A 21,740-nucleotide genomic window follows, 5' to 3' on the forward strand; every position below is an offset into this window, starting at 1 on the left:
GCTTTGACTTTAACAGAAACGTATTTTGCTTTCACTTTGATCTGTGCCTAGTAATTAAAATTAATGTTTTTTTCCTGGGAAGGAGAAAATAATACAAGTCTTAAGTGTGTTTTGTGTTCATTTTAGGTGTTTCTTTTTTTTGCAAGAGTGTGGGTGGGTGTTTTTTTTTGACAGAAACCACACTATATTCTAATACATTTAAAGATAATGTGTGGCCAGTGGTGGCAAAAGACTTTGAAAAGAGATCTGGAAGCTAAACAAGGATCCTAGGCTATTGACGGGAGGCTGGCGTTTGGCACCTGTGAGTGTGAGCAGCTCAAGGTCAGGTCCGGTGAAAAAGAGTCCCGGTGGGGAGAGGCCGAGGCCGGGCAGGGGCAGGGTTCACTTCTACGTCTTAGTTAAGAGCCTCAGGCCCACTTGGCCAGCTGTTCCCAGATCGAAGCCTGGATCGTAGCAGCTCCAGGTGTGCTGTCCTTGAGCGAGATCTGAAGGATTAATTACCTGTGATCCATGAATGAGTGCCAAAATCCATAGTAATTGGAAACAGCAGCTTCCTAGACTGAGGCCAGTTCGGGAGCTGGGTGTGTGCACCCCGGGCCCAGGCGGAGGGGACACACAGAACAGACTCCGGAGCCAGCTGCCATCACTGGCCCTGGGACCTTGGCAGGCCCCTCAAGCTTTCTGTTCCTGTTTCTGCCTCTGGAAAATGGGCTGGCAGCTGCCCTCCCTAAGATGGTCGTGAAGGGCGTTACATGAGTTCACGTGCTTTAGAATAGCGCCTGGCACATAGGGAGAGCTCTGCGTATACGAGTTTGATACATTAAATTAACATTTTAAAGCAAGTGGAAAAAGGGCTTCTGCTTTTCCACATATGGAACCTGACCTTATTCCTTAAACTTAGGGGAGAATGTAGGTCTATCAGGGTTGTGGCATATCTTGCTCGTCTGGGGATCCTCCAGACCTGACTCAAAGCAGGCCCCCAACAGGTGTTCATGGGAAGGAAGGAAGGAAGGAGGAGGGATGAGTTAGTGTGGAGGCTAAAGGGAGGAAGGCATTCATGCGCAGGCCACTTTAGGAAGAATCCTAGTCTCCTTCTCCGAAGTGTGGGAAAAGACCCTCTGGGAGAAGCAGAAGCTGGCAGGTTTGAGTCACAGTGACTAGGAAATAATTCATATTACCAATGGGCTTTTGCCTCTCTTGACCAGACACCAGATGACCATGAAGCAGAGACGGGGATTAAGTCAAAAGAAGCAAGGAAGTACATTTTCAACTGTTTAGATGATATGGCCCAGGTAAGCTCCGTGGGTGAGTATGCAGTGTTAGCCCTTTAAAAACCAAGCACAGCAAGACTTCTGCGAGAGCAATTAATGTAGGATGGTGGGTAGAAATCCACATTACTCAACTGTGGTGGTTGACCTTGACCTTAAACAATGATATGCCAGCCTTAGGAAGAATACCATTGGATTTGTGGAACATTTTTAAAACCTTACACCAAGACTTCCCTGGTGGCGCAGTGGTTGAGAATCCGCCTGCCAATGCAGGGGACACGGGTTCAAGCCCTGGTCTGGGAGGATCCCACATGCCGCAGAGCAGCTAAGCCCGGCGCCACAACTACTGAGCCTGTGCTCTAGAGTTCGCGAGCCACAACTACTGAGCCCATGTGCCACAACTACTGAAGCCCTCGCGCCTAGAACCCATGCTCCGCAACAAGAGAAGCCGCCACAATGAGAAGCATGAGAAGCCCGCGCACTGCAATGAAGAGTAGCCCCTGCTCACCGCAACTAGACAAAGCCTGTGTGCAGCAATGAAGACCCGACTCAGCCAAAAATAAAAAAATTAAAAAAACCTTACACCAGCTTTTTAAAAATGGCTTCAGTTTATTGGTTTCCAATTGTAAAATAGTACTGGACAATCTTACTGATGTCTTCACGAGAAGAATTCAAGCCCATTAGTACATTTGAGTTTAATGCCCATGATTAGTTCCCTAGGGCTACCTTAACAAGGGGCGATAAACTGGGTGACTTAAGACAACAACATTTATTCTCTCGCAGTTCTGGAGGCTGGAAGTTTGAAATCACAGTACCAACAACCCATGTTCCCTCTGCAGGCTCTAGGAAAAGACTGTCCGTGCCTTTCTCCTAGCTTCTGGCGGCCCCTGGCAACCCCCGGTTTCCCTTGACTTGTATCTGCATCCGGCCAGTCTCTGCCTCCTTCTTCATGTGGTCTTCATCCCTGTGTTCCCTCTTGTCTCTGTGTCCAAATCTCCCTTCTTTCTCTTATAAAGACGGCAGTCATTGGATTTATGGCCCACTCTACTCCAGTATGACTTTAACTTGGTTCCATCTGCAGAGACCCTATTTCACAGGTACCGGGGATTAGGAGTCACATCTTCTGCGAGAACACAGTTCAGCCCACTGCACTCAGTCTCTCTCAGCTCACTGGAGGGACCACAGCCTCTCACCTTTGTACCCAGAGAAAATTCTAGAACGTCAGCTATTTTTAGGGTAGAAACTAGTCTGAAATCAGGGCAACCCAAAGTGAGTTTTTCTTCAAAGCAATGAGAAATAAAGCTACAGACCAATAAAGACTTAGCACACCTCTTATGGAAGAGAAGTGTAACCAAAAATCATGATTCTGAGTAAAGTATACTTGTCAGTTGATTAGAAGCTTAGATTGCCTGAGAAAACCGAAATCGCCTTCCCGCGCACGTCTTGGAAAATACAGAAAGCACCACAAAACAAGGCTTTTAAAGGCCATCCTAGTATAAGCTTTTGCTCTTGGAAGAAAAATCCTGTGTTCAGATGTCCTGCCTGCCTTGGCCAGAGGTGATCCCAGCGAACCCAGGGACTTGAATAATTCGGGCCCTAGTTCAGGACCTGCAAGAGGACTGACACACCGTAGGGGTGGGAAGAGGGTGCTGAGGCCCCAGCATCTCCCTCGGAAGGTTAAATAAATAAACCTTTTTGCGTCTTATTTTTTACCGCTTGGTTGTAATTATTGTTTTTTTTAACTGTGGGGAAATACATGTAGCATAACTTTTAAACCATTTGTAAGTGTACCGTTCAGTAGTATTCCGTGCACTCACATTGTCACGCACTCCGTCTCCAGGACTCTCTTCATCCTGTGGTTCTTTGCAGTGAGGCGTGATGTGAGGTGTATTTCCGCCTAAGTGATGAACAGGAGCCGGGTACCCCCGGCACGTTTATACATTTGCAGGTGCCGGCAGTGGCCTCTCCCTTCCCAGCATGCCCTCCCTCTGTCTCTCCTGCAGAGAGAACAGCCGCGTCCGGTGGGCAGTGATGACCCGAGGCAGCACCTCCCACGGGGCAGACACAGCCTTCCGGGGGTTGGGAAGGGGTGACCGAGAGATTAGTATGGAGCTGCAGGGCGCAAACTAAGAGGCGTCGGGGAGGGAGGCCGCGCGGGCTCTTGGTAACCTGTCGCCGCTTGCTTTCAGGTGAACATGACGACAGATTTGGAAGGGAGTGACATGTTGGTGGAAAAGGCGGACCGGCGGGAGTTCATCGACCTGTTGAAGAAGATGCTGACCATAGACGCTGATAAGAGAATCACTCCGATCGAGACCCTGAACCACCCCTTTGTCACCATGACACACTTACTCGACTTTCCCCACAGCACACAGTAGGTGTCCCATGCGACGCTTTATTCCAGGGCTGGGCAGACTTTTTCCCGAAATCCCCAGATAGCAAATATTTGAGGCTTTGCGTCCATACGGTCCCTGTCACAGCGGCTCAGTGCTGCCGTTAGAGCTGAAGGCAGTTGTAGATGATACATAAACCGATGAGGAAGGCTGTGTTCCGGTAAAACTATTTATCAAAGCAGGTGGTGGCCACATTGGGACCCTGGGCCGAAGTTTTCTTGACACCAAAGAGGGGGAACGGTGGGGCGTGAGAGGGCACGAGGCCGGGTGGGCCGGACCCTGGGGGTCTGTGCACGAAGCGGGGTGCGCAGAATGGCAGCGTCTGTGACGCAAAGCCACGTGCGAGGGCAGAGGTCACGAGTGGACTCAGTCCAGTGTGGATCTGGGTGTGTTCTTTCGTTCATTCATTCGTTCGCTGTGCGGTGTGCTATGCCAGGGGCTGCAGTGTGTGGGGAGTAAAGCAGATGGGACCCCTGCCCGCTGGAGCTTACAATCTATAGGAGAGAGGAAGGTACTAAACCAGCGGTCCCCACATATCCAGGATGCTATCAGGGGACACATAGGACGGGGAGAGCGTGTAACAAGGGGGCCTTGCTTGGGGCATGGCGGGGAAGACCCGAGGACAGGACCGCCAAAGGAGAGGGAGGTGCCTGGTGGAAGGGCCTGCGAGAGCGGAAGGGGCGTTGCCGCATGGAGACTCCAACACGGGCAGGACCGGCCCTGGAGCTGAAGGACGGGGAGAGATGAGGCCCCAGGATAAGCCAGGGGCGGGCCTTCCGTGTTACAGCTTTCAGCCTTTCTTCTAAGAGCAACAGGAAGTCATTAAAGGATTGATGGCAGAGGAATGGCTGGTGAGAGTTGTGTTTAACAGAGATCTGTCTGCTGTCGCTTGGTCAAGTCAAATAAGCTTGGAAAAAAATGCCCATCAGATTTGGCAACTTGGAAGTTGTTGGTAACTAGTGAGAGCTGTTTCAGTGGATGGTAGAAGCAGAAACCAGTTTAGCAGGTTGAAAGATTGAGAGGTGAAGAAATAGATAGTACCCTTTTCAAGAAGGAAGGCTGGGAAAGGCGAGGGAAAAAATAGAGGGGTGACTAGGGAAGGCCCCAGGGTGGGGTTTCTTTTCATATGGAAGAGACTTGAGCAATTTAAGATGCTGATGGGAAGTGTCTGGTAGTAAGAGCTTAGAGATAAAGGATGCTCAGAAGATGTTTCCCGAAAGTTTAGGTAGTGGGAGGTGGCAGAGTAAATGGAACAGAGAAATAGAGCAGAACCGTTGAGCGTGGAGGTTGGACATGAATAGCGCGGCTGTAACTGAGCTTCCCAGGTGAAGGCATGGAGAGACATGGAGCGATGGAGGTAGCTGGGTCCGTCAGGTGGAGTGTTGCCGGGCTGCTAAGAGAAAAAGGTTGACACGGAGATAGGCGTTGGCAATGGAGCAACTGAAATCCAAAGTGATGGCTGTGGGAGGCTTAGCCAGAAGAGAGAGGAAGGGAAGATGGGAGGGGTCCAAAGAGACTGAGTGGTCTGATCAGCTCAGAGATCGTTTAGTATAGTAATAGTCGAATAAGCCAGATGGGTAGAAAATGTGACCGGATGGGAGGCTTGAATTTCTAGGCTTGAATTTGGGGGATGCGAAGCAGTTTCCGGTTGGACAGTCTAAGGAATGGGTGGCTGGAATTGACCGCAGGTCACTGGAGGTGAGAAGGAACTAAGAAGCCAGGATGTCTGACGAGGAGTCAGGGTGACCTCTGAAGTCTCCCAGGTGGGCAGGACTGAGCTAGTGGCCCAGGCCTCGGCGAAATGAGGAGGAAAGAAAAGACATGAGGTTGTGCGGCCTGAGCGTGGGAGGGGGTAGTAGGAGGCACCATAACAAAGGACCACTGAGTGGCTGCGTGTCTTAAACAGCAGACATTTATTTTCTCATCGTTTTAGAAGCCCAGGATCTAGGTGTTTGGCAGAGTTGGCTTTTTCTGTGGCCTCTCTCCTTGGCTTACCCATGGCTGTCTCCTGCCTGTGTCTTCACGTGGCCTTCCTCTTTTGCGTGTCTGTGTCCTAATTTCCTCCTCCTTCTGAGGAATTGGATTAGGGCCCACCCTAATGACCTCGTTTTACCTCTTTAAAGATCCCATCTCCAAAGTCAGTCACATTCTTAAGTACGGGGGGATTAGAACTTTAACTTAAAGTGAATTAGGGGAGCACAGTCCAGCCTATAACAGAGAGTAACGAGAGAGAGCACTTCAACCTCTCGACCCCGGGGTGCTTGGGATGTGAAAGCATAAAGTCACCTCCCTGGGTGTCTGCTGGGAGAAGCAGGGTGCTCGAGAGAGCAGCAGATTGTAGATAGGGTCAGGAGGGAGAGGGAATGCACGGGAAGAGGCCGCGGATCACAGACAGCTGCAGGTCATCATGGGCCCTGCCGTGGCCACAATCAGATCGGGCTGCTTAAGGCTGGATTTGACCTTAACCAGCATATGAGAAAGGGTGGTGTGGCACCTACCATGGACGGTGCTTCCTCAGTTTTAGGTCTGTTCCTTACTAGCTGTTGTTGAGCAAGTCAAATTTTATTGCAACGACCAGACATCGCCTCTAATTTAGAAGCACGTTTGAAACAACCAAACTCCTGTATAAAGAAGGAACTTGGACCCATCCCTTGCAAACTCTCATTACGGGATTTGTCCTTTTTCTGGGTGCGGTAGGGGGAAGTCAAGGGGTGTCCGTCTACACCACAAAAGAAAGGCAAACTTGGTGATTTACTGGATGGGGCCCCATAAGATCAGTCTTTGCGTATTCAGGGTGAAGTGGGATGACTGAGAAATGGCTATAGATAGGAGATGGAGGGGTGCTGACTAGCGGGCTCCCGTTACCGTCTGCACCAAGTCAGTGAGACAGTCCCCTGCATAAAGTTGGGGGCTTGGTTGAATGACCTCAGGGTTCTGTCTGTCCCTGGGTTCTGTAAGGAAACAGATATAGGGTGCTTCACTGTGTGGGATGAAGACCAAGCGTGGAATCCACGGGCATCAACTTCCAATTCAGAACTTGGTGTGAGACCAAGAGAAGAACTGACAACTTAGATTTCGGAAAATAAGCCTCGGAAGGAAAGAAGGGTCTTTGCGCATACTCAGGCTTACCCGAGAGTAGACCTGATCCCCAGGTAACCCTAGAACCTGTTGGGCAGGCCGTGGAGAACTCTGGGGCTAGAAGAAACCTCCAGGCCACCCCACCGCCCTGCTAGAGACCCCACCTCTGGGGCTCGGCCAGGGTTACCCCAGCATGCAGATTAACAGGTGAAAGAGACTCCACTCATTTCTCCACGCCAGGATTCTAGTGCACAGATTCCTTAAAAACCACTCTCAGAATGAACCCAACGTGAAAGTGCTTGCCTCTAACTGAAACTAAAAACTCAGACCGTTTCAGCTAGAAGATTCTGAGTCTAAAAGCTTTGTGTTGAATTGTCAGAAAACCGTTGATGCATTAACTACAGTCCCCAAAGAACACAAAATCTATTGTTTGATTCCTTCAGCCTCCATGTGAAAGCACTTAGCAGTGGGCTTGATACTTCGTAGATGCTCAAAACATGTTGGCATTACCAGCATTAGTAATAGTGTTTCCAGCTCTTGGTTACTGGAGAATACGTTTTCCTTCCTCTCCAGGGCTGTCAGTCAGTAAATGTTTATTTAGTGTGCATTGTGTAGCCAATGTTAATGTAGTCATTAACTCAGAAAGAATGTCTAAGTCAGTTCAGAACATCTTTCATGGAGAGGATGTTTTGGGATAGCCCACAAGCACCTGCTTGGCCCAGAATATAACTTACCTATAGTATGTGGAAACAGTATGCATCTGTAATCTTAAAATAGTAGAATTTTATATTGTTATTAAACTATTTATACTTAAAAATAAGTATTTTAAATTGAAATTTAATGTTCATTGTCTTGAATATTACCATTTGAGGAAAATTAAGTTTAATTAGAAGAAGACACAAGTGAATGAAAAACAATGTATAAAGTCAAAGGACACTATATGGTGGATTTTCAAAAGTTTGGTCAGGGCCACTCGTGGCTTTCCTTGTCCTTGATGCTGGTGTCAGCAACACTTCTATACTTGACTTTCATAATTAGAGTTTTGTTTTGATTCACAAATGCAATGGAGGAAGAAAAAGGGGAAGAGAAAGTTGACTTCATGTAACTGGGCAAGAATTAGAAAACTGAAAGGCAGAATGAAGGAAGGTGAAGAGAATGTACATGTGTATGTGAAGACTGCCAGTGATTAGCTCTTGATCTTGACAAATTACCCATCCTCTGTCTGCTTCAGCCTTACTCATAAAATAGGGCCAACGGTCGTATCTCTTCCCCTCGTGGTTGCTGTAGGACTGAATGAGACAGTGCTTGCAAACAGCTACCACACTGTCAGTAAAGTTAGCCACTAGCAGTAATCATTAAGATCATTGTTCTCATTCCATACACAATCCAGGGAGGAACAGGCGTGGCACGAGGTCCTGGTACTGGGTTGGCTAGTTCCTTGGCTGACCCCTAGATGGCGCTGGTGCCCTAGACTAGCTGGAAAGGGTGAGCGCAAGGAAGGTGGAGGCAGGTCATCAGCTGCTGTTCAATGCTCCCAATCAGAGAACTTATACGTTTGTTTATGCGCCAGAAACCACCTTGAAAGCTGAGAATGAGCAGTGAAGGTGCAGGCAGATCAGCAGCATGAGGAAGTGCAGTGAGAGCCCAGAGGTCTGTTGTGCTGGTGGAGAACCTTTACCCACCAGGATGGGGAGAAGAGGTAGTGAGACAATGGGGGGATTCATCTAAGTACCGCTGACTCTTGCAAATGCAGACGCTGCATGAGAAATCCAGGAAATTGAGACCTAACGTGAAGTGTCCCGGTTGTTTTGTTTATTAGATTAACTGTTCTCTCTCCGTTTTCTCCCCTGGATTCCACCTTACCTTCTTGTCTTTCCCTAATGCCTCTGTCTCTGCCTTTTGCGTGAACAGCGTCAAATCATGTTTCCAGAACATGGAGATTTGCAAGCGTCGGGTGAACATGTACGACACGGTAAACCAGAGCAAAACCCCTTTCATCACACACGTGGCCCCCAGCACATCCACCAACCTGACCATGACCTTCAACAACCAGCTGAACACCGTCCACAACCAGGTGAGTGGGGAGCGGAGGGGAAGGCAGGCGGGGCTGATAGTGTGAGCGACAGGAAATTGTACTTTCCCACCAAACCGAGTCAGGAGACAAAACTCCTCCAATATCACGTACAACAGACAAAATCCCTCTGCTGCCACGTTCAACTCTGTAAGAAAGTGTGTGTTCCCAAGGTTATTTCCTTTGAGAATCCCAGGCACTCTTTGTATTGACTACTGGCTCATCGAAAGGTCCCAGAAATGACTCACTAAGGGAGTTACTTCTGAGATGGTACCTCTTACTGCTCTCCTGTCTTGATGTGGGAATAAGGTAAAGGAGATGCTGTGATCCTTTTATGACCGACATCTGCCTGATAAAGAATTCTAGAACTGGAAGGGATGCTGGCGGTCACCCAGCTCAGGCCCTTGCTCCTGGTGTCCACACTGCTGGGTCCACATGGTCTCCTTTCAAGACAGATAAAATCTGTCCTTTTCCAGTTCTTGGGGAGAATCAATTCACCAATCTTGTCACCAGAATTCCAGCAGTTAGAACTAAAAAGGGACCGGGAAACTGAGGTTTTCTTCCTGCAGCTTTCCAACCTTTTGCAGAAAATTAGCAGAATCTAGCACCTAATACACTGCTCGAAATATGGATGACACCCAGGAAATAGTTACTGAATGAATAATCCCCAAGTCCTCACTCAGGCTGCCTCTGGCGTCTAAGAGACTTTTACTTTTATTCCCACCAACCAGCCTTACCAGTTCCACCAAATAAATGACCCTAGATTTTTTTCAGTCTTAATATCAATCTTTAATGACAACAGCACACCTCTGTGTGTGTGTGTGTGTGTGTCTGTACACACACACACCCCACCCCATAGGAAAGGAATGTATATGTTCTAATCCTGAAGTGTAAATACTCTGCCGGGCCATCTGCTCTTTTCCGACAGGTCCCCTACTCCCACGGAAGAGTCATTGACCCTGTTTTCCAGGCCATTCCTGGCATGGTGTGTTGCTAAGGCCCAGCTTTACTTCCCAGCCTGTCCTCTGCTTCTGCCTAAACTCTAGTAGGAGAGGCTGCCTGGAATCTGCTGCCCCCTGGGGGCCCTTGGTGTTCTTACAATTCTCCTTAGTGGGAAGAGCTAATGTTCTCTACAGCCTGGAGTTCAAAATAATAAACATTCCCACCCAGTGCCTAGCTCAGTCCTCAGGCTAAGGCGGCCACAGCCAGTCGGGTGAACTCCTTGCCAAAATATCACCGTGGTTTTGGTCTTCATCACCAGAGCCCCATCACAGTGAGTGGACTGTCTTGCTGGTGCCGTAAGCAGGAAGAGTAGAAGATACGTTGCAATGGGAAGGTTGGCCTAACTGTGAGGAAGGAGGGAGGGCCAGACCAAGATGCATATACAGTATTCGTTAGGCAACAATTGGAGATTTTTGAGCAGGGTGGTGACATGCACAAAGTAGTCTTTTGGAAAGAATGTTCTAGCCTCTGTGTCCAAAACGAATTGGAAGAGAGGAAGCAGAGGCCAGAGCATCACTAGTCAGGGCCTTACAGGTCCCAGACACCAGGACAGGCCTCAGCTAAGGAAGTAGTGATTAAAAAGAGGGTTCTGGGGACATTAAACGAAGGAAGGAGCAGCAGTACCAGCGACTGGCCAGAAGGGGGAGTAGTTGAGCACCAGCGTGGGAACTGGAGGAGATTGGTGCTAGTGCCCTGAAGAGGGAAGCTCAGAGGCAGGAAGATGTGAGGAGGGTCTGGTCTCTGGTGTGTAGAGTGCAAGCAGGTGGTGGGAAGTGTGTATGTGGGGAAGCCTCCCGGAGAGGTGAGGCCATGGAGAGAACAAAGAGGAAACACAAGTCGTGCCATCAGTAGCAACACAGATGCTGGCCCAATACAGACGACTGTATATAAAACAGATAAACAACAAGGACCTACTGTATAGCACAGGGAACTATATTCAATACCTTTTAGTAACCTATAATGGAAAAGAATATGAAAAAGAATATACACACACAGAGACACACATATATATGTAACTGAATCACTTTGCTGTGCACCAGAAACTAGCACAGCATTGTAAATGAACTATACTTCAATAAAAAATAAAAAAATTAGATTGGCCCAAAAGTTCGTTCAGCTTCGTAAGATCTTATGGAAAAAGTTCATAAGATCTTACGGAAAACCCAAACGAACTTTTTGGCCAACCCAATAAAAGATGCTGGCCCACACGTGTCACACGTGCATCCCCAGTCACACTAGCTGGAGGCCAGTTGTGTGGTGCTGCAAAAACAGACACTTATTGTTACAATAATATCTTAAAATCTAAACATGGGCGCCAAATAATTTAGTGATTACTTTCAAATTCGTTTGCTTTGCACTGAAATTCAGCATCAAATATAAGTATAAAAATCATGCAAAATGAGACTTTATCCTTTTTATCAAATTTGACACACATGCATACCCTTCTTGAAATCCTGATTTTGTATGTGTCCACGATATCCTTGTGGCTCTTTCCCTCCTTACTTTTTTAGTGCTTGTAACCTCTAGTGGCAAAACCTCTTATAAAGGTTGAATCTGAAGTCATAGGTAACTCCACCTATCTTGCTAAAGGCTCAGCATGAAGAAGACTAAGATGGGGTGAAACTGGAGAAATCTCAGTTTAGAATTTCTTTTCCTTCCGTGCGTGGCTTTGCTTCACATGGAATTTCAATCTCAAATGCTGTCTCTTTCTGGAAGAGAAAGGAAAGAGGACATAACCTCAGTATCTGTCTAACCCATCTCCATTTAAGTTCTCTTGACCCACTGGCATCTTTTCTCCCTGCCTTCCAGCTTTAGTAGTTGAACGCCAGCATGAGAATGCACCGAATTCCAACAAGTAACCCCAGTCTCAGCATGTCCCTCTCCGTCTCTATTTCTGCAGCGTATTTCTTTACAGTAACGGTGCTCTGCAAACATCTCAGGGCATCTGTAAACCGTGCTGCCCTTAGACCTGAGAAAAAGGGCCCCCTGCCTGGGCCCTCCCCAGGTATGTGTGCTTCCATGCCAAGGTCTGGGTACCTGGCACCCCAGGCTTGGTTTCATCCTCCCCAGTATGGACTGTACCACCAAGTCCAAATACATGCACCCAAAGGCCCTCAAGTTGTGGGACAGAGCTGGAACAGGGAGAGAAGGAAGGCAGGCATTCAGCTCCACGTTCCAGTGGCCAAGCCAAGGAATCCAAGAGGGATTCAAACTCAAACCCAGTCTTCCAGGTGGTTATGAAAGTGTACGTGTCCAGGTGGAAGGGCAGAACGTAAGTCCTTTAGCCGAGTTTTAACTTTGCAGTATTTAGACATGATATGCAGGCGTCCACTTGCATTTGCAGGCCCCATAAATGTTAGAAACAGGCCTGGATGTAAGCACCGAAGGTGGTCCTGTGTCTCATGGGGCTGCAGGTGCCTGCTTTTCCCTGAGACTTTCCAACTATATTTCCACTCCCCTCTGTTTTTGCTTTTTTGCTCTTGGTTTTCGTTTGTTTGTTTGCTCTTCTTTGAGTTCATTTATTTGATTTAGATTCGTGCCTCCCAACATGCCACCTCCCTCATTTTTTATTTGTGTTTATTTTTGTTTAATCCCCACCATTCCTTTAGGCTCCCACCTCCACCAGTGCCACTCTTTCCTTAGCCAATCCTGAAGTCTCCATACTAAACTACCAATCTGCACTCTACCAGCCCTCAGCGGCATCCATGGCTGCGGTGGCCCAGCGGAGCATGCCCCTGCAGACGGGAGCGGCCCAGATCTGTGCCCGGCCCGACCCCTTCCAGCAAGCGCTCATCGTGTGTCCACCCGGCTTCCAAGGTAAGGCTGAGTGGACACAGCCTCTCACCTGCTTCCAAGAGGACCACCTCTGGGGCGCCAGCCCCCAAACTCTTCTGTCCTGCTAAAGCCCTCTTCATTTCTTTTGCGGAGAGCCCTGGCTTCACTGAACTTGAGGGCCCCCGTACTGCGGCGGCCAGCCTAGAAACAGTGGGACTTACGTTTCGGCACCAAGTCAGCGTCTTGTTATTCTCATCACCTGCCAGTGGTTTCGGCCCAGGCCCAGTTGCTGTCTGTAAATCAGCGCATTGTGTGTGTTCCCATTGTTATGCTGATGTCAGCTCTTGCGTTTCCTCACATGGAATATCCTGTGTGGCTTATCTGTAAAAAATTGCCGATCTCCAACAGCCAACTAGTCCCAGTTCTTGTGAAGAATATAAATCTGTCTGGAAAGCATTTCCTGGACACCACCCCCCGACCACGTGCCCACCAGGTGATCCTTTGGCCATGCACCCCGGCCTCTTCTCCTGAAAACTCTAAGCTGGAGTTGGCTGCTTGGTTACAGTTTACACAGAAAGCTCAAGAATTTGTCTCTGAAACCCTCCTGGTGTAAGTCTACGTGATTCAGTCTGAATCAGTGCAATTCCAGCCGCCTCACTCCTCCCCCAAGGCCTGGCTTTGACATACGCAGATATATCTTCATGTCAAAAGCAGTTGTTTTCCTACTGTAATTTGCCAACATAACTGTTCCACTTTTGGCTTTAAAGATTCCTTAATCTTTCAAAGACCTAGTCTTTGAAAACATTCAAGGCTGTTTTCGTGGTTCTTTTAAATTTTAAGTTAGAGGGAATTCCCTGGCGGTCCAGTGGTTAGGACTCCACGCTTTCACTGCCAAGGGCCCGGGTTCAGTCCCTGGTCGGGGAAGTAAGATCCCGCAAGCCATGTGGCATGGCCAAAAGAAAAAAAAATTTTTTTTTTTTTTAAGTTAGAAACTAAAGGGGAGACTTCCAAAGGACCAGGCGGTATCTAGTGCCAAGGGAAGCTGAGAGCTGACACAGCGGGCTAGGAAGGTTCTCCTCGTCCAGCTGTTTCCAGTCACTTAGCCCTTTTCCCCCTTGCCCGTTGTCTGGACTAGGATTGCAGGCCTCTCCCTCTAAGCATGCTGGCTACTCTGTGAGAATGGAAAACGCGGTTCCCATCGTCACTCAAGCCCCAGGAGCTCAGCCTCTTCAGATCCAACCAGGTCTGCTTGCCCAGGTAATTCTTTCTTTATTATTACTGGTATTACCATGATCCATGTTAATGTTGTTCACAAAAGAGCTATATCTTCGCTAATTCCCTCCCTGGCAATGAGTTAGATGCTTGAAATCATTAGAATATATCAGTAATATTCTGAATGATACCCAGGTGAATTACCTTCCTAAGTATCTAGCTTACAATTACAAGAAGAAATTTAGACACAGGGAGAGTCTGGGGAAATTATCATTGTATCTTTGTAATGCAAATTAATATGGGAGACCTAGGGTTTAATCCTAACTCTCTGTGACCCAAGGCAAGTCAGTTAGCATTTCTTCCTTGTAAAATTGAAATTATTTTTTTAAAGCCAAAAAGAGCCTTGGAGATTATCTCTTTGTTTTATAGTTGAAAACCAGGATCACAGAAGCTTTGGGATGGAACCTTCCTTATCTGTTCACACAGGTACTCTGACAGATTCTTAGAATGAAATCACAGAGGTGAAACTGGTTGAAAATATGTAAAGTGTTGTGGAAATTTTAGGTAACCATAGTGGTGTAATGATAATAGTAATCAATCCTTAATGTCACTTGAACCTTAATAACAAATATATCCTCATTACGCCAGGCACTTTACAGTTGTTATTGATTTAATCCCCACAACATAGTAAGGTATTTGTCTCCTTTCGACAAATAGGGGAAATGAAGCACAAGCACTGGCTCAAAGTCACACGGCAATTAGGTGGCAGAACCAGAACAGAAACCCAAGACACCAGCATCTGTATTTTTACCACCATGCTGTACTGTTTCTGCTGTTGGGCGTCAAGGACAGCTTGACCAAAATGTCGGTGGTCTAGAGGCACTTTTGTTTTTAAATAAAGTTGGTTCCCAAAGACACTTACTTATGGTGTCTTTTGTTGAATAGAGGTTTGGGGTTTTAATTTTAATATAGTCAAATTGCATAGGTCTATTTTGGACTCACTCTATGCTATTCCATTGTCCTCTCCAATATCCTATTGTCTTAACTATTATGACTTTAATATATGTCTGGTATCTGGTCAGAAAAGCCCTGCTCCTATATTGTTCTTCAAAATTTCGCTGTCTCTTCTTATCCCTTCGCTTTTCCATGGGAATTTTATCATCACCTTTACATAAGAATTTTGGTTCCAAAACAAGCCAAAACAAAACCCAAAACCCTGGTTTGTATTTATTGGACTTGCATTGGATTTATATTTACTTTTAGGAAAATTGACATCCTTATAATATTAAGTCATCCCTGAACATGGTATAACTGTATATAAATTACCTTTTATTCCTTTCACTAAAGTTTTCTTTTGTTAGACTAATTCCTAAATATTTTACAGTTTTGTTATTAATAACTTTTTTAACTGTATGTTCTAATTATTTGTCTTTGGTTCATAGGAATGTAACTGATTTTTCTTTATTGAGTTCGTTATCTAGCAACCCTTCCAAACTCTGATTAGTTCTGATTGTTTCTGTGAGTTCCCTTGGGTTTTCTACGTAGACTATCTTTTCATTTACGAATGATGCAGTCTTGTTTCTTCCTTTACAATCTTCGTAACTTTTATGTATTGTTCTTACATCACTGTGCTGACAGCCCCTCCAAAACGACGTTTAATAACAGTGTTAGTATTGAGCATCCTTAACTTGAACTTAACTTTAAAGGAAATTCTTCTAGCTGCTTGCCATTAGGGATTTTGTTTACTCTGAAGAGTTGATAGGGACGCTTCATCAAGTTTGCTAATTGTTTTAATGAATTAATATTAAATTGCATCAAATGTTCTTTCTTCATCTATTGAAATGCTCCTGTGTTTTTGTTCCTTTATCTGTTAATGTACCAAGTTACTTAACAGATTTTGTCATGTTAAACTGTCCCTGTATGTCCAGGGTGAACTTTATTTAATCATGTTGTGCTTGATGTGTTTGTATGCTTTTCAGTTCTGGATAGTTTGCAAACACTGTAGCTAGTATTTTTGCATCTATGTTCATAAGTGAGAAGCGGCATGAATTTCTCTTTCTTGTAGAATCTTTATCTGCTTTGGGCATCGAGATTACACCAATCTCATAAGATATGCTGGATATTATTACCTCTTCTTCTGTTTTCTGGAACAGCTTGTTTGAGATTGATATTAGCCATTCTTCATCTCTTTGTTCTTATGTCCAAACTGAGACTGCAAATGACCACTAACACCAGCTTCTGATGGCACAGAAAGCTGTGTCTTGCTGCAAGTTTGTAAACAGAGAACCTTCAGCGTATAAAGCACACCTTCTACTCCTTCCTCTGTCTCTGGTCCTCATAGCTCCCTTTTGTTTGCAGTAGGAGTGGCTGGGCCCGTGAGCCATGGTCGCTGAGCCTGCACATCAAGGACATGGTAGACCAAAGTGCCTTGACATGCAGAGACGCCTAAGAGAGATTAAGTTTAAAAAAAAAAAAAAAGTCCTGTCCTATCTAGCATCACTGTGTGTCTTTTTGTTTATTGGTTGCTTTTGATTTTTCTGTTACTCAATTCATGCCAATATGTTAGCCTATTAAGGTCGAGCTTTCCTAGGTTTTTGGGTTTTTTCTCTTTTTTTGGCTACGTTGGATCTTTGTTGCTGCGCACAAGCTTTCTCTTGCTGCGCACAGGCTTTCTCTAGTTGCAGTGAGCGGGGGCTACTCTTCATTGCAGTGCGTGTGCTTCTCATTGCGGTGGCTTCTCTTGTTGTGGAGCATGGGCTCTAGGTGTGCGGGCTCAGTAGTTGTAGCTCGCGGGCTCTAGAGCACAGGCTCAGTAGTCGTGGCACACAGGCTTAGTTGGTCCGCAGCATGTGGAATCTTCCCGGACCAGGGCTCGAACCCGTGTCCCCTGCCTTGGCAGGCGATTCTTAACCACTGTGCCACCAGGGAAGTCCTCTCCTAGGTATTGTTTAATGGTCCCTTCAAAGGACGAAAATAAGCTAACTTCTAAAACTAGTAGGGCAGCTATAAAAAAAAAAGAAAAAAAGCAATAATTAAACACGCGAGCTGACGCCTTCATTTTTCTTGGGATAAATTTCTAGGTATCAGGCACTCCAAAGATTATTACTTTAAATATATCCCAAAATTCTGCGTATTTCTTTTTATCTAAATAGTTATACTTTTTCCAGGAGTTTATCTGTGAAAGTTTAGAGAGTCTTTTAAATCCATCCCTCATGTTAGCTTTGTTTGCTCTGCCCTTTTCTGCCCCACCTCCCAGCAGCATCACATGTCCCTCAAAGGGAAACACTCTCTCTGGGGCACCCCAAAGATGTGTTCATGGAAGAAGAAGGTGTAATCACACCCTCTCATTTCAGAGACACGAGGGTGATATGGATTGCCTTACCAGTAACGCTTTTTTGATACCGCCTAAAAGGAGCTGTCACCTCTGTCCTTCCAAGCCCCAGGCCAGAGCTGGCATCTTGACCACCATCAGAAACTATGAATGAGTAGGTAAAGGTAGAGAGATGGGAAGTACAGTTCTTGATTGATGCAGTATTGAATTTATCTCACGTTTCAAATGGCAGATCCCAGACCCGCTTTGACCCTTCAGAGCCCCCAGGATTTGGAGATTTCTGGTTGCCAGATCCTTGTAGACTCTGCCCTGCCATGAAGAAGTTTTGTGCATTCTTCTAGCCAATCAGTGTGTACCACCTGAACCCCTTTGAATGTTTCCCTAAGGATAAACCACTGGCTTGGACTCTTTAAACTGTTAAAATACAAAGCTTCGATGCTTCTCAAAACCTTCTCTGGTTACTTTCAGCCAGTCTTTCCAACCGTTCTGTCTTGCCGTCTGTGTCAGTCTTGCTTCGTGCCTGATATTGTTAATGAATGAGGAAGACTCTCTCATACCACTTTTATGCAGTTACCACCAGCACCTGATCCTGAACAGGGCCAGCACTGTTATGTATCATCTCCATAAAAAGAGGTAGTAGTTTGGCTGAGAGCGTGGGCTCTACAATTTGACTGCCCGTGTCCAGGTGCCAACCCCACCACTCACTGGCTGTATCACTTTGGGGAAGTTATTTTTGAATTTAAGTTCAATTAATTATTATCATCGATATTGTATCATTATTTTCAGCCGAGCCTCATAATATACTATGATTCCATTTCTTTTCCTGTACAGCGTGTTGTTCCTGGAATTAATGATTGTCTCATCTTTTCATTGGGTTAGTTTACTCTGTGTCTATTATTACGCAGCCCCAAACTCTTCCCGAGTTCTAAAAGGCTTGTGTGTTTGATGTGTTGATGTGTTTGAGCACATTGAGAAGTTCAGTGGTGGTTATTTTTCTCTCTTTCTGAAATCTTTTAAGACTCTCCCTGTCTACAGTGGTCTGAGATTTCATGACTGCATGTTTCCTCGTGAGTCTTTTAGAATACATTGTCCTGGACAACCTATTTGCCCTTTTTACCTGGAGAATTTTCTTTTATTTTTGCCTTTGTTAACTTCTTCCCTTCCATTTTCTCTGTTCCCTCTTTGCAGAATTCTTATTAATTAGGTGCTGGTGTTTCTGAAGTGATCTAATGATTTTCATATCTCCCCCGACCCTGCCCACCTTTCTGTCTCTATATATTCGAACTATGCTACTTCCGAATATTTTCTCAACTCTATGGAATCGTTAATTTCTGTTGTCATAGGTCTCATTTCCAAGAGTTCTTTCTCGTTCTCTGAATATAGATATATCTTCTTATACATGATCTTGTTTCATGGAGATATATAGATAGATAGATTTTTTTTACCTCTATGAGGACATTAATTACATATTTTTTTGAAATTTTCTTCTGATTCCTACACTGTTGTTGTTTCCTCTGAGTTTCATTTTTTTGTTTTAGTCTCTTTCATCTTAGAAGCTTCCTTTAAAATCTGGCGATCCCTGGCTGTTCATTCATATCTAAGACTGAAGCACTGAAATAACTGGAGAGCTTCAGGGGCAGGGCGGTGGACTTCTCCACAGCTGAATGTGGGCTTCTGTATAGACCAGTAAGGAGTGAGCTCAGCATTTTCACTGGCAGATCCCCTCTCGTCAAATGTATCTATATTTTTTTCTCTTGGAATAGTCAGTTTCCCTAGAGAGAATCCTCCAGGCTCCTGCTTTGAGACTGGGGAGGCCGGGTAATAATTCTACATACCAGGGATCTGGGGGTGAAGGCATCTCATAGTTTAATATACAGACTTGTCCTTAGATTCCTTCAGTCTGTGAACTCAGTAATCGCCCTTCTGGTTAACAGCTTCTAAAATTTTGTTAACTGTTATTGTCACTTCCTGTTCTCTTTGTCCTAGGGATCTATATATTTTGTTCATTCCTTCACTGTCATTTTAGTTGAGCTTAAAGAGGGAGAGCAGTAAATGTATGTTTAATTTACCATATTTCCAGGCAAGCTATGTAACTTCTCTGTGTTTCAGTTTACTCATCTGAGAAAAGGGAGGGGAAAACAGTCCCTACCTCACAGGATTGGTCTTAAGAGCAAGTCAGAAAATCTATTTATGGTCTTAGTTCTATGCTTGGCACACGGTATGCATCCAGAAATATCAGCGCTAACCTTATAAATTATAAGGTAGTAATAAATTATAGAAATATCTGATGAAGTGTTGTCTGAAATGAGCTGAACACACCAATCAGTGATAGAGGTACAAAAATATCTCCCTCTGAAGTAAAATGTTAATATTCATTTTAGGGAAATAGGGAAAAAATAATGTCCTTAGCTTGATGTCAAGATGTATTATTTTAAAATGACATTAGTCAAAACACATGCTTTTTATGAGATCTGAAATAAGTTCCAGGCAAAATCAGTAGAAATCTTACTGCCAGTGAAACTGTTATTCATTTAAGCTTTTGAGCTCATAACTGTTTCAATTAAATTATTTTTCTGCTCACTGTGTTTGAATTCAGTAAACCTGAAATACAGTTAAGTATAGTTACTTGCCTTGGTAGAACTGCTTCCTTCATTTCATCAACAGACATTTATTAAGCATTTACTGTTTTATCTGTGGTCCCTGAGCTTTCTGCCTCTATCAAAAAAGATCAATAAGCAAACAGGCAATATCGACAAGGTATAAGAGATTTCACTGGGTCTCATCTGCCACAGAGATGACAGGATAGACCTGGTGAACGATCCACTCAGGTCTAAACTGCGGCTCTATCATTTTATACACATCACTGCTTATTAAGCCTTGACTCAAATTTGTAATCCACTTCCAGAAGTGCTTGTTTGTACGTGTGAGCCAAAACACACATATTAAACACATGCACAGTTCGTGGAGCACTACATTATATTAATTACCCAGTGTCAGTCATCTCCATCCCAATGGCAAGAGAGATATAACTAAGATCCCAAATCTTTTAAGTCCTTGATCTGCCCAAGAGGAATTTTACCTTAGTGGTGTTCCTTCAAGTGTCCAGCTTTGGACAGCTGTGTTCATTGTGAATCATTTAATAACCAAAGGCAAGCAGAATAGTGACTGAAGATGCAGAGAGCTCAAAACACAATACACGCACGTGCACGCACACGTGTAAGTCTGTTCAAGGAGGAATCAAGAAAGTTCGTTTTAGACTTCTTAGAAAACGCTTAATATTTACGAAGAATCAAGCTGCGACTCCCCCACTGTCTCATTTTTGCTTTGAGGAAAAGTCAAGGTAATTCTCAGGTAAGCTTAAGGTCCCAGCTAAGGATTGTACGTCACACTCGCCTGCCCTCAGTTGCAGGCAAGTATCGGATACTTGGTGATCTCAGAATTATGTTAACTTAGATTCAGAAGATAACACAAGTTGGACCTCTAGATTCTAGCTGATAAACACAAGGCAAAATATTAAATAAAGGATACTAGACAGAAAACTTCTTGAGGGCAAGAAGTTACCCTTGTATGGCCCAATTCAACTACCTCAATCTCTCGCACGTAATTGTGTGACAGAATAAATCAATAAATGAACTCTTGGAAATTTTACGCTTTGTTCATTGGAGCAAATTTATAAATAAGTCATTCTTCAGTGTGAATGAATTGCTTCCATACAGTTCTTTGCCCATATCCTTATTATCTTCTGTTGACATCCCATGTGCTAATTTTATCTCCCCTGGATTTTGAGGCCAAAGAGCAGGTCTCCGCTTTCACACCTATCACAGGGTCGAGCACAACTCTGGGCACAGAATAAGTGCTTGACTCATGCAGATTGATTTTATGACTAACAGACATGGTGACAGCAAACGTCCTCTGTCCTACAGCAGGCCTGGCCAAGTGGGACCCAGCAGATCCTGCTTCCCCCGGCGTGGCAGCAGCTGACTGGGGTGGCCACGCACACGTCGGTGCAGCATGCGACTGTGATTCCCGAGACCATGGCCGGCACCCAGCAGTTGGCGGACTGGAGGTAAGCAAGGCAGCAGGCATGTCTGGGATGGGAGGCACGTCTACCACTGACCCAGAGAGCTGCCGGGCTGGCCTGTACCAGAATCCCCTGCTTTTTAAATTAAAAAGATTATTAGGTGGAATAGACTACAGTGTAATGAGAGGTTACTTTTAAATAAATGTGTACCAGGACACCAGAAAATCAGCTTCATTACATTATGGTCAGTTGTCATTTTCAACCCAAAATTCAGTTCCATTATTTGATCACCAGTGTAATTCACCAGACTTGGCATGGGACGATTTTTTGGTTGTTTCTCAGAATTAAATTCCACTCCCAGAAAACAAAGATTTGTCACCAGCGAAAGGATGCAGAAGAGAGTCCCCGGGGCTCCTATGCAATTCCGGAAAGTGTTCTCGAGGTGTTCTGAGACGCGAGCACACTGGAGTCATCGCAGACTTCCCAGGGGGAGGCTTGACAGAAAGGGCTTTATTTGGGATGATAAACTCTGGTGTGTTTGCTGAGTGTGTCTCTTCAGTTGATAGTCATATCTTCGAGATCCAAGTGC

At 45.3% G+C, this 21,740-nt stretch overlaps 1 protein-coding gene across 4 annotated transcripts in view; it reads left to right on the plus strand.

Moving 5' to 3' along the window:
* Nucleotides 1–21,740, plus strand: part of HIPK2 (homeodomain interacting protein kinase 2) — a 187,139-nt gene that overhangs the window by 137,663 nt on the left and 27,736 nt on the right. Inside the window, exons 5-10 of one of the 4 annotated variants that reach the window (XM_027101749.1) lie at nt 1,206–1,292; nt 3,458–3,642; nt 8,651–8,813; nt 12,422–12,629; nt 13,723–13,844; nt 21,057–21,196. In XM_027101749.1, coding sequence (XP_026957550.1) covers nt 1,206–1,292; nt 3,458–3,642; nt 8,651–8,813; nt 12,422–12,629; nt 13,723–13,844; nt 21,057–21,196 — 905 coding nt within the window. Of the gene's footprint in view, nt 1–1,205; nt 1,293–3,457; nt 3,643–8,650; nt 8,814–12,421; nt 12,630–13,722; nt 13,845–21,053; nt 21,197–21,740 lie in introns of all 4 variants that reach the window. The other 3 variants (XM_027101750.1, XM_027101751.1, XM_027101748.1) reach the window with 3 other exon arrangements.

This window comes from Aethalodelphis obliquidens, unplaced genomic scaffold, assembly GCF_003676395.1.
Source record: "Aethalodelphis obliquidens isolate GAN/ISIS:26980383/991018 unplaced genomic scaffold, ASM367639v1 scaffold5, whole genome shotgun sequence".
NCBI classification, from domain to species: domain Eukaryota; kingdom Metazoa; phylum Chordata; class Mammalia; order Artiodactyla; family Delphinidae; genus Aethalodelphis; species Aethalodelphis obliquidens.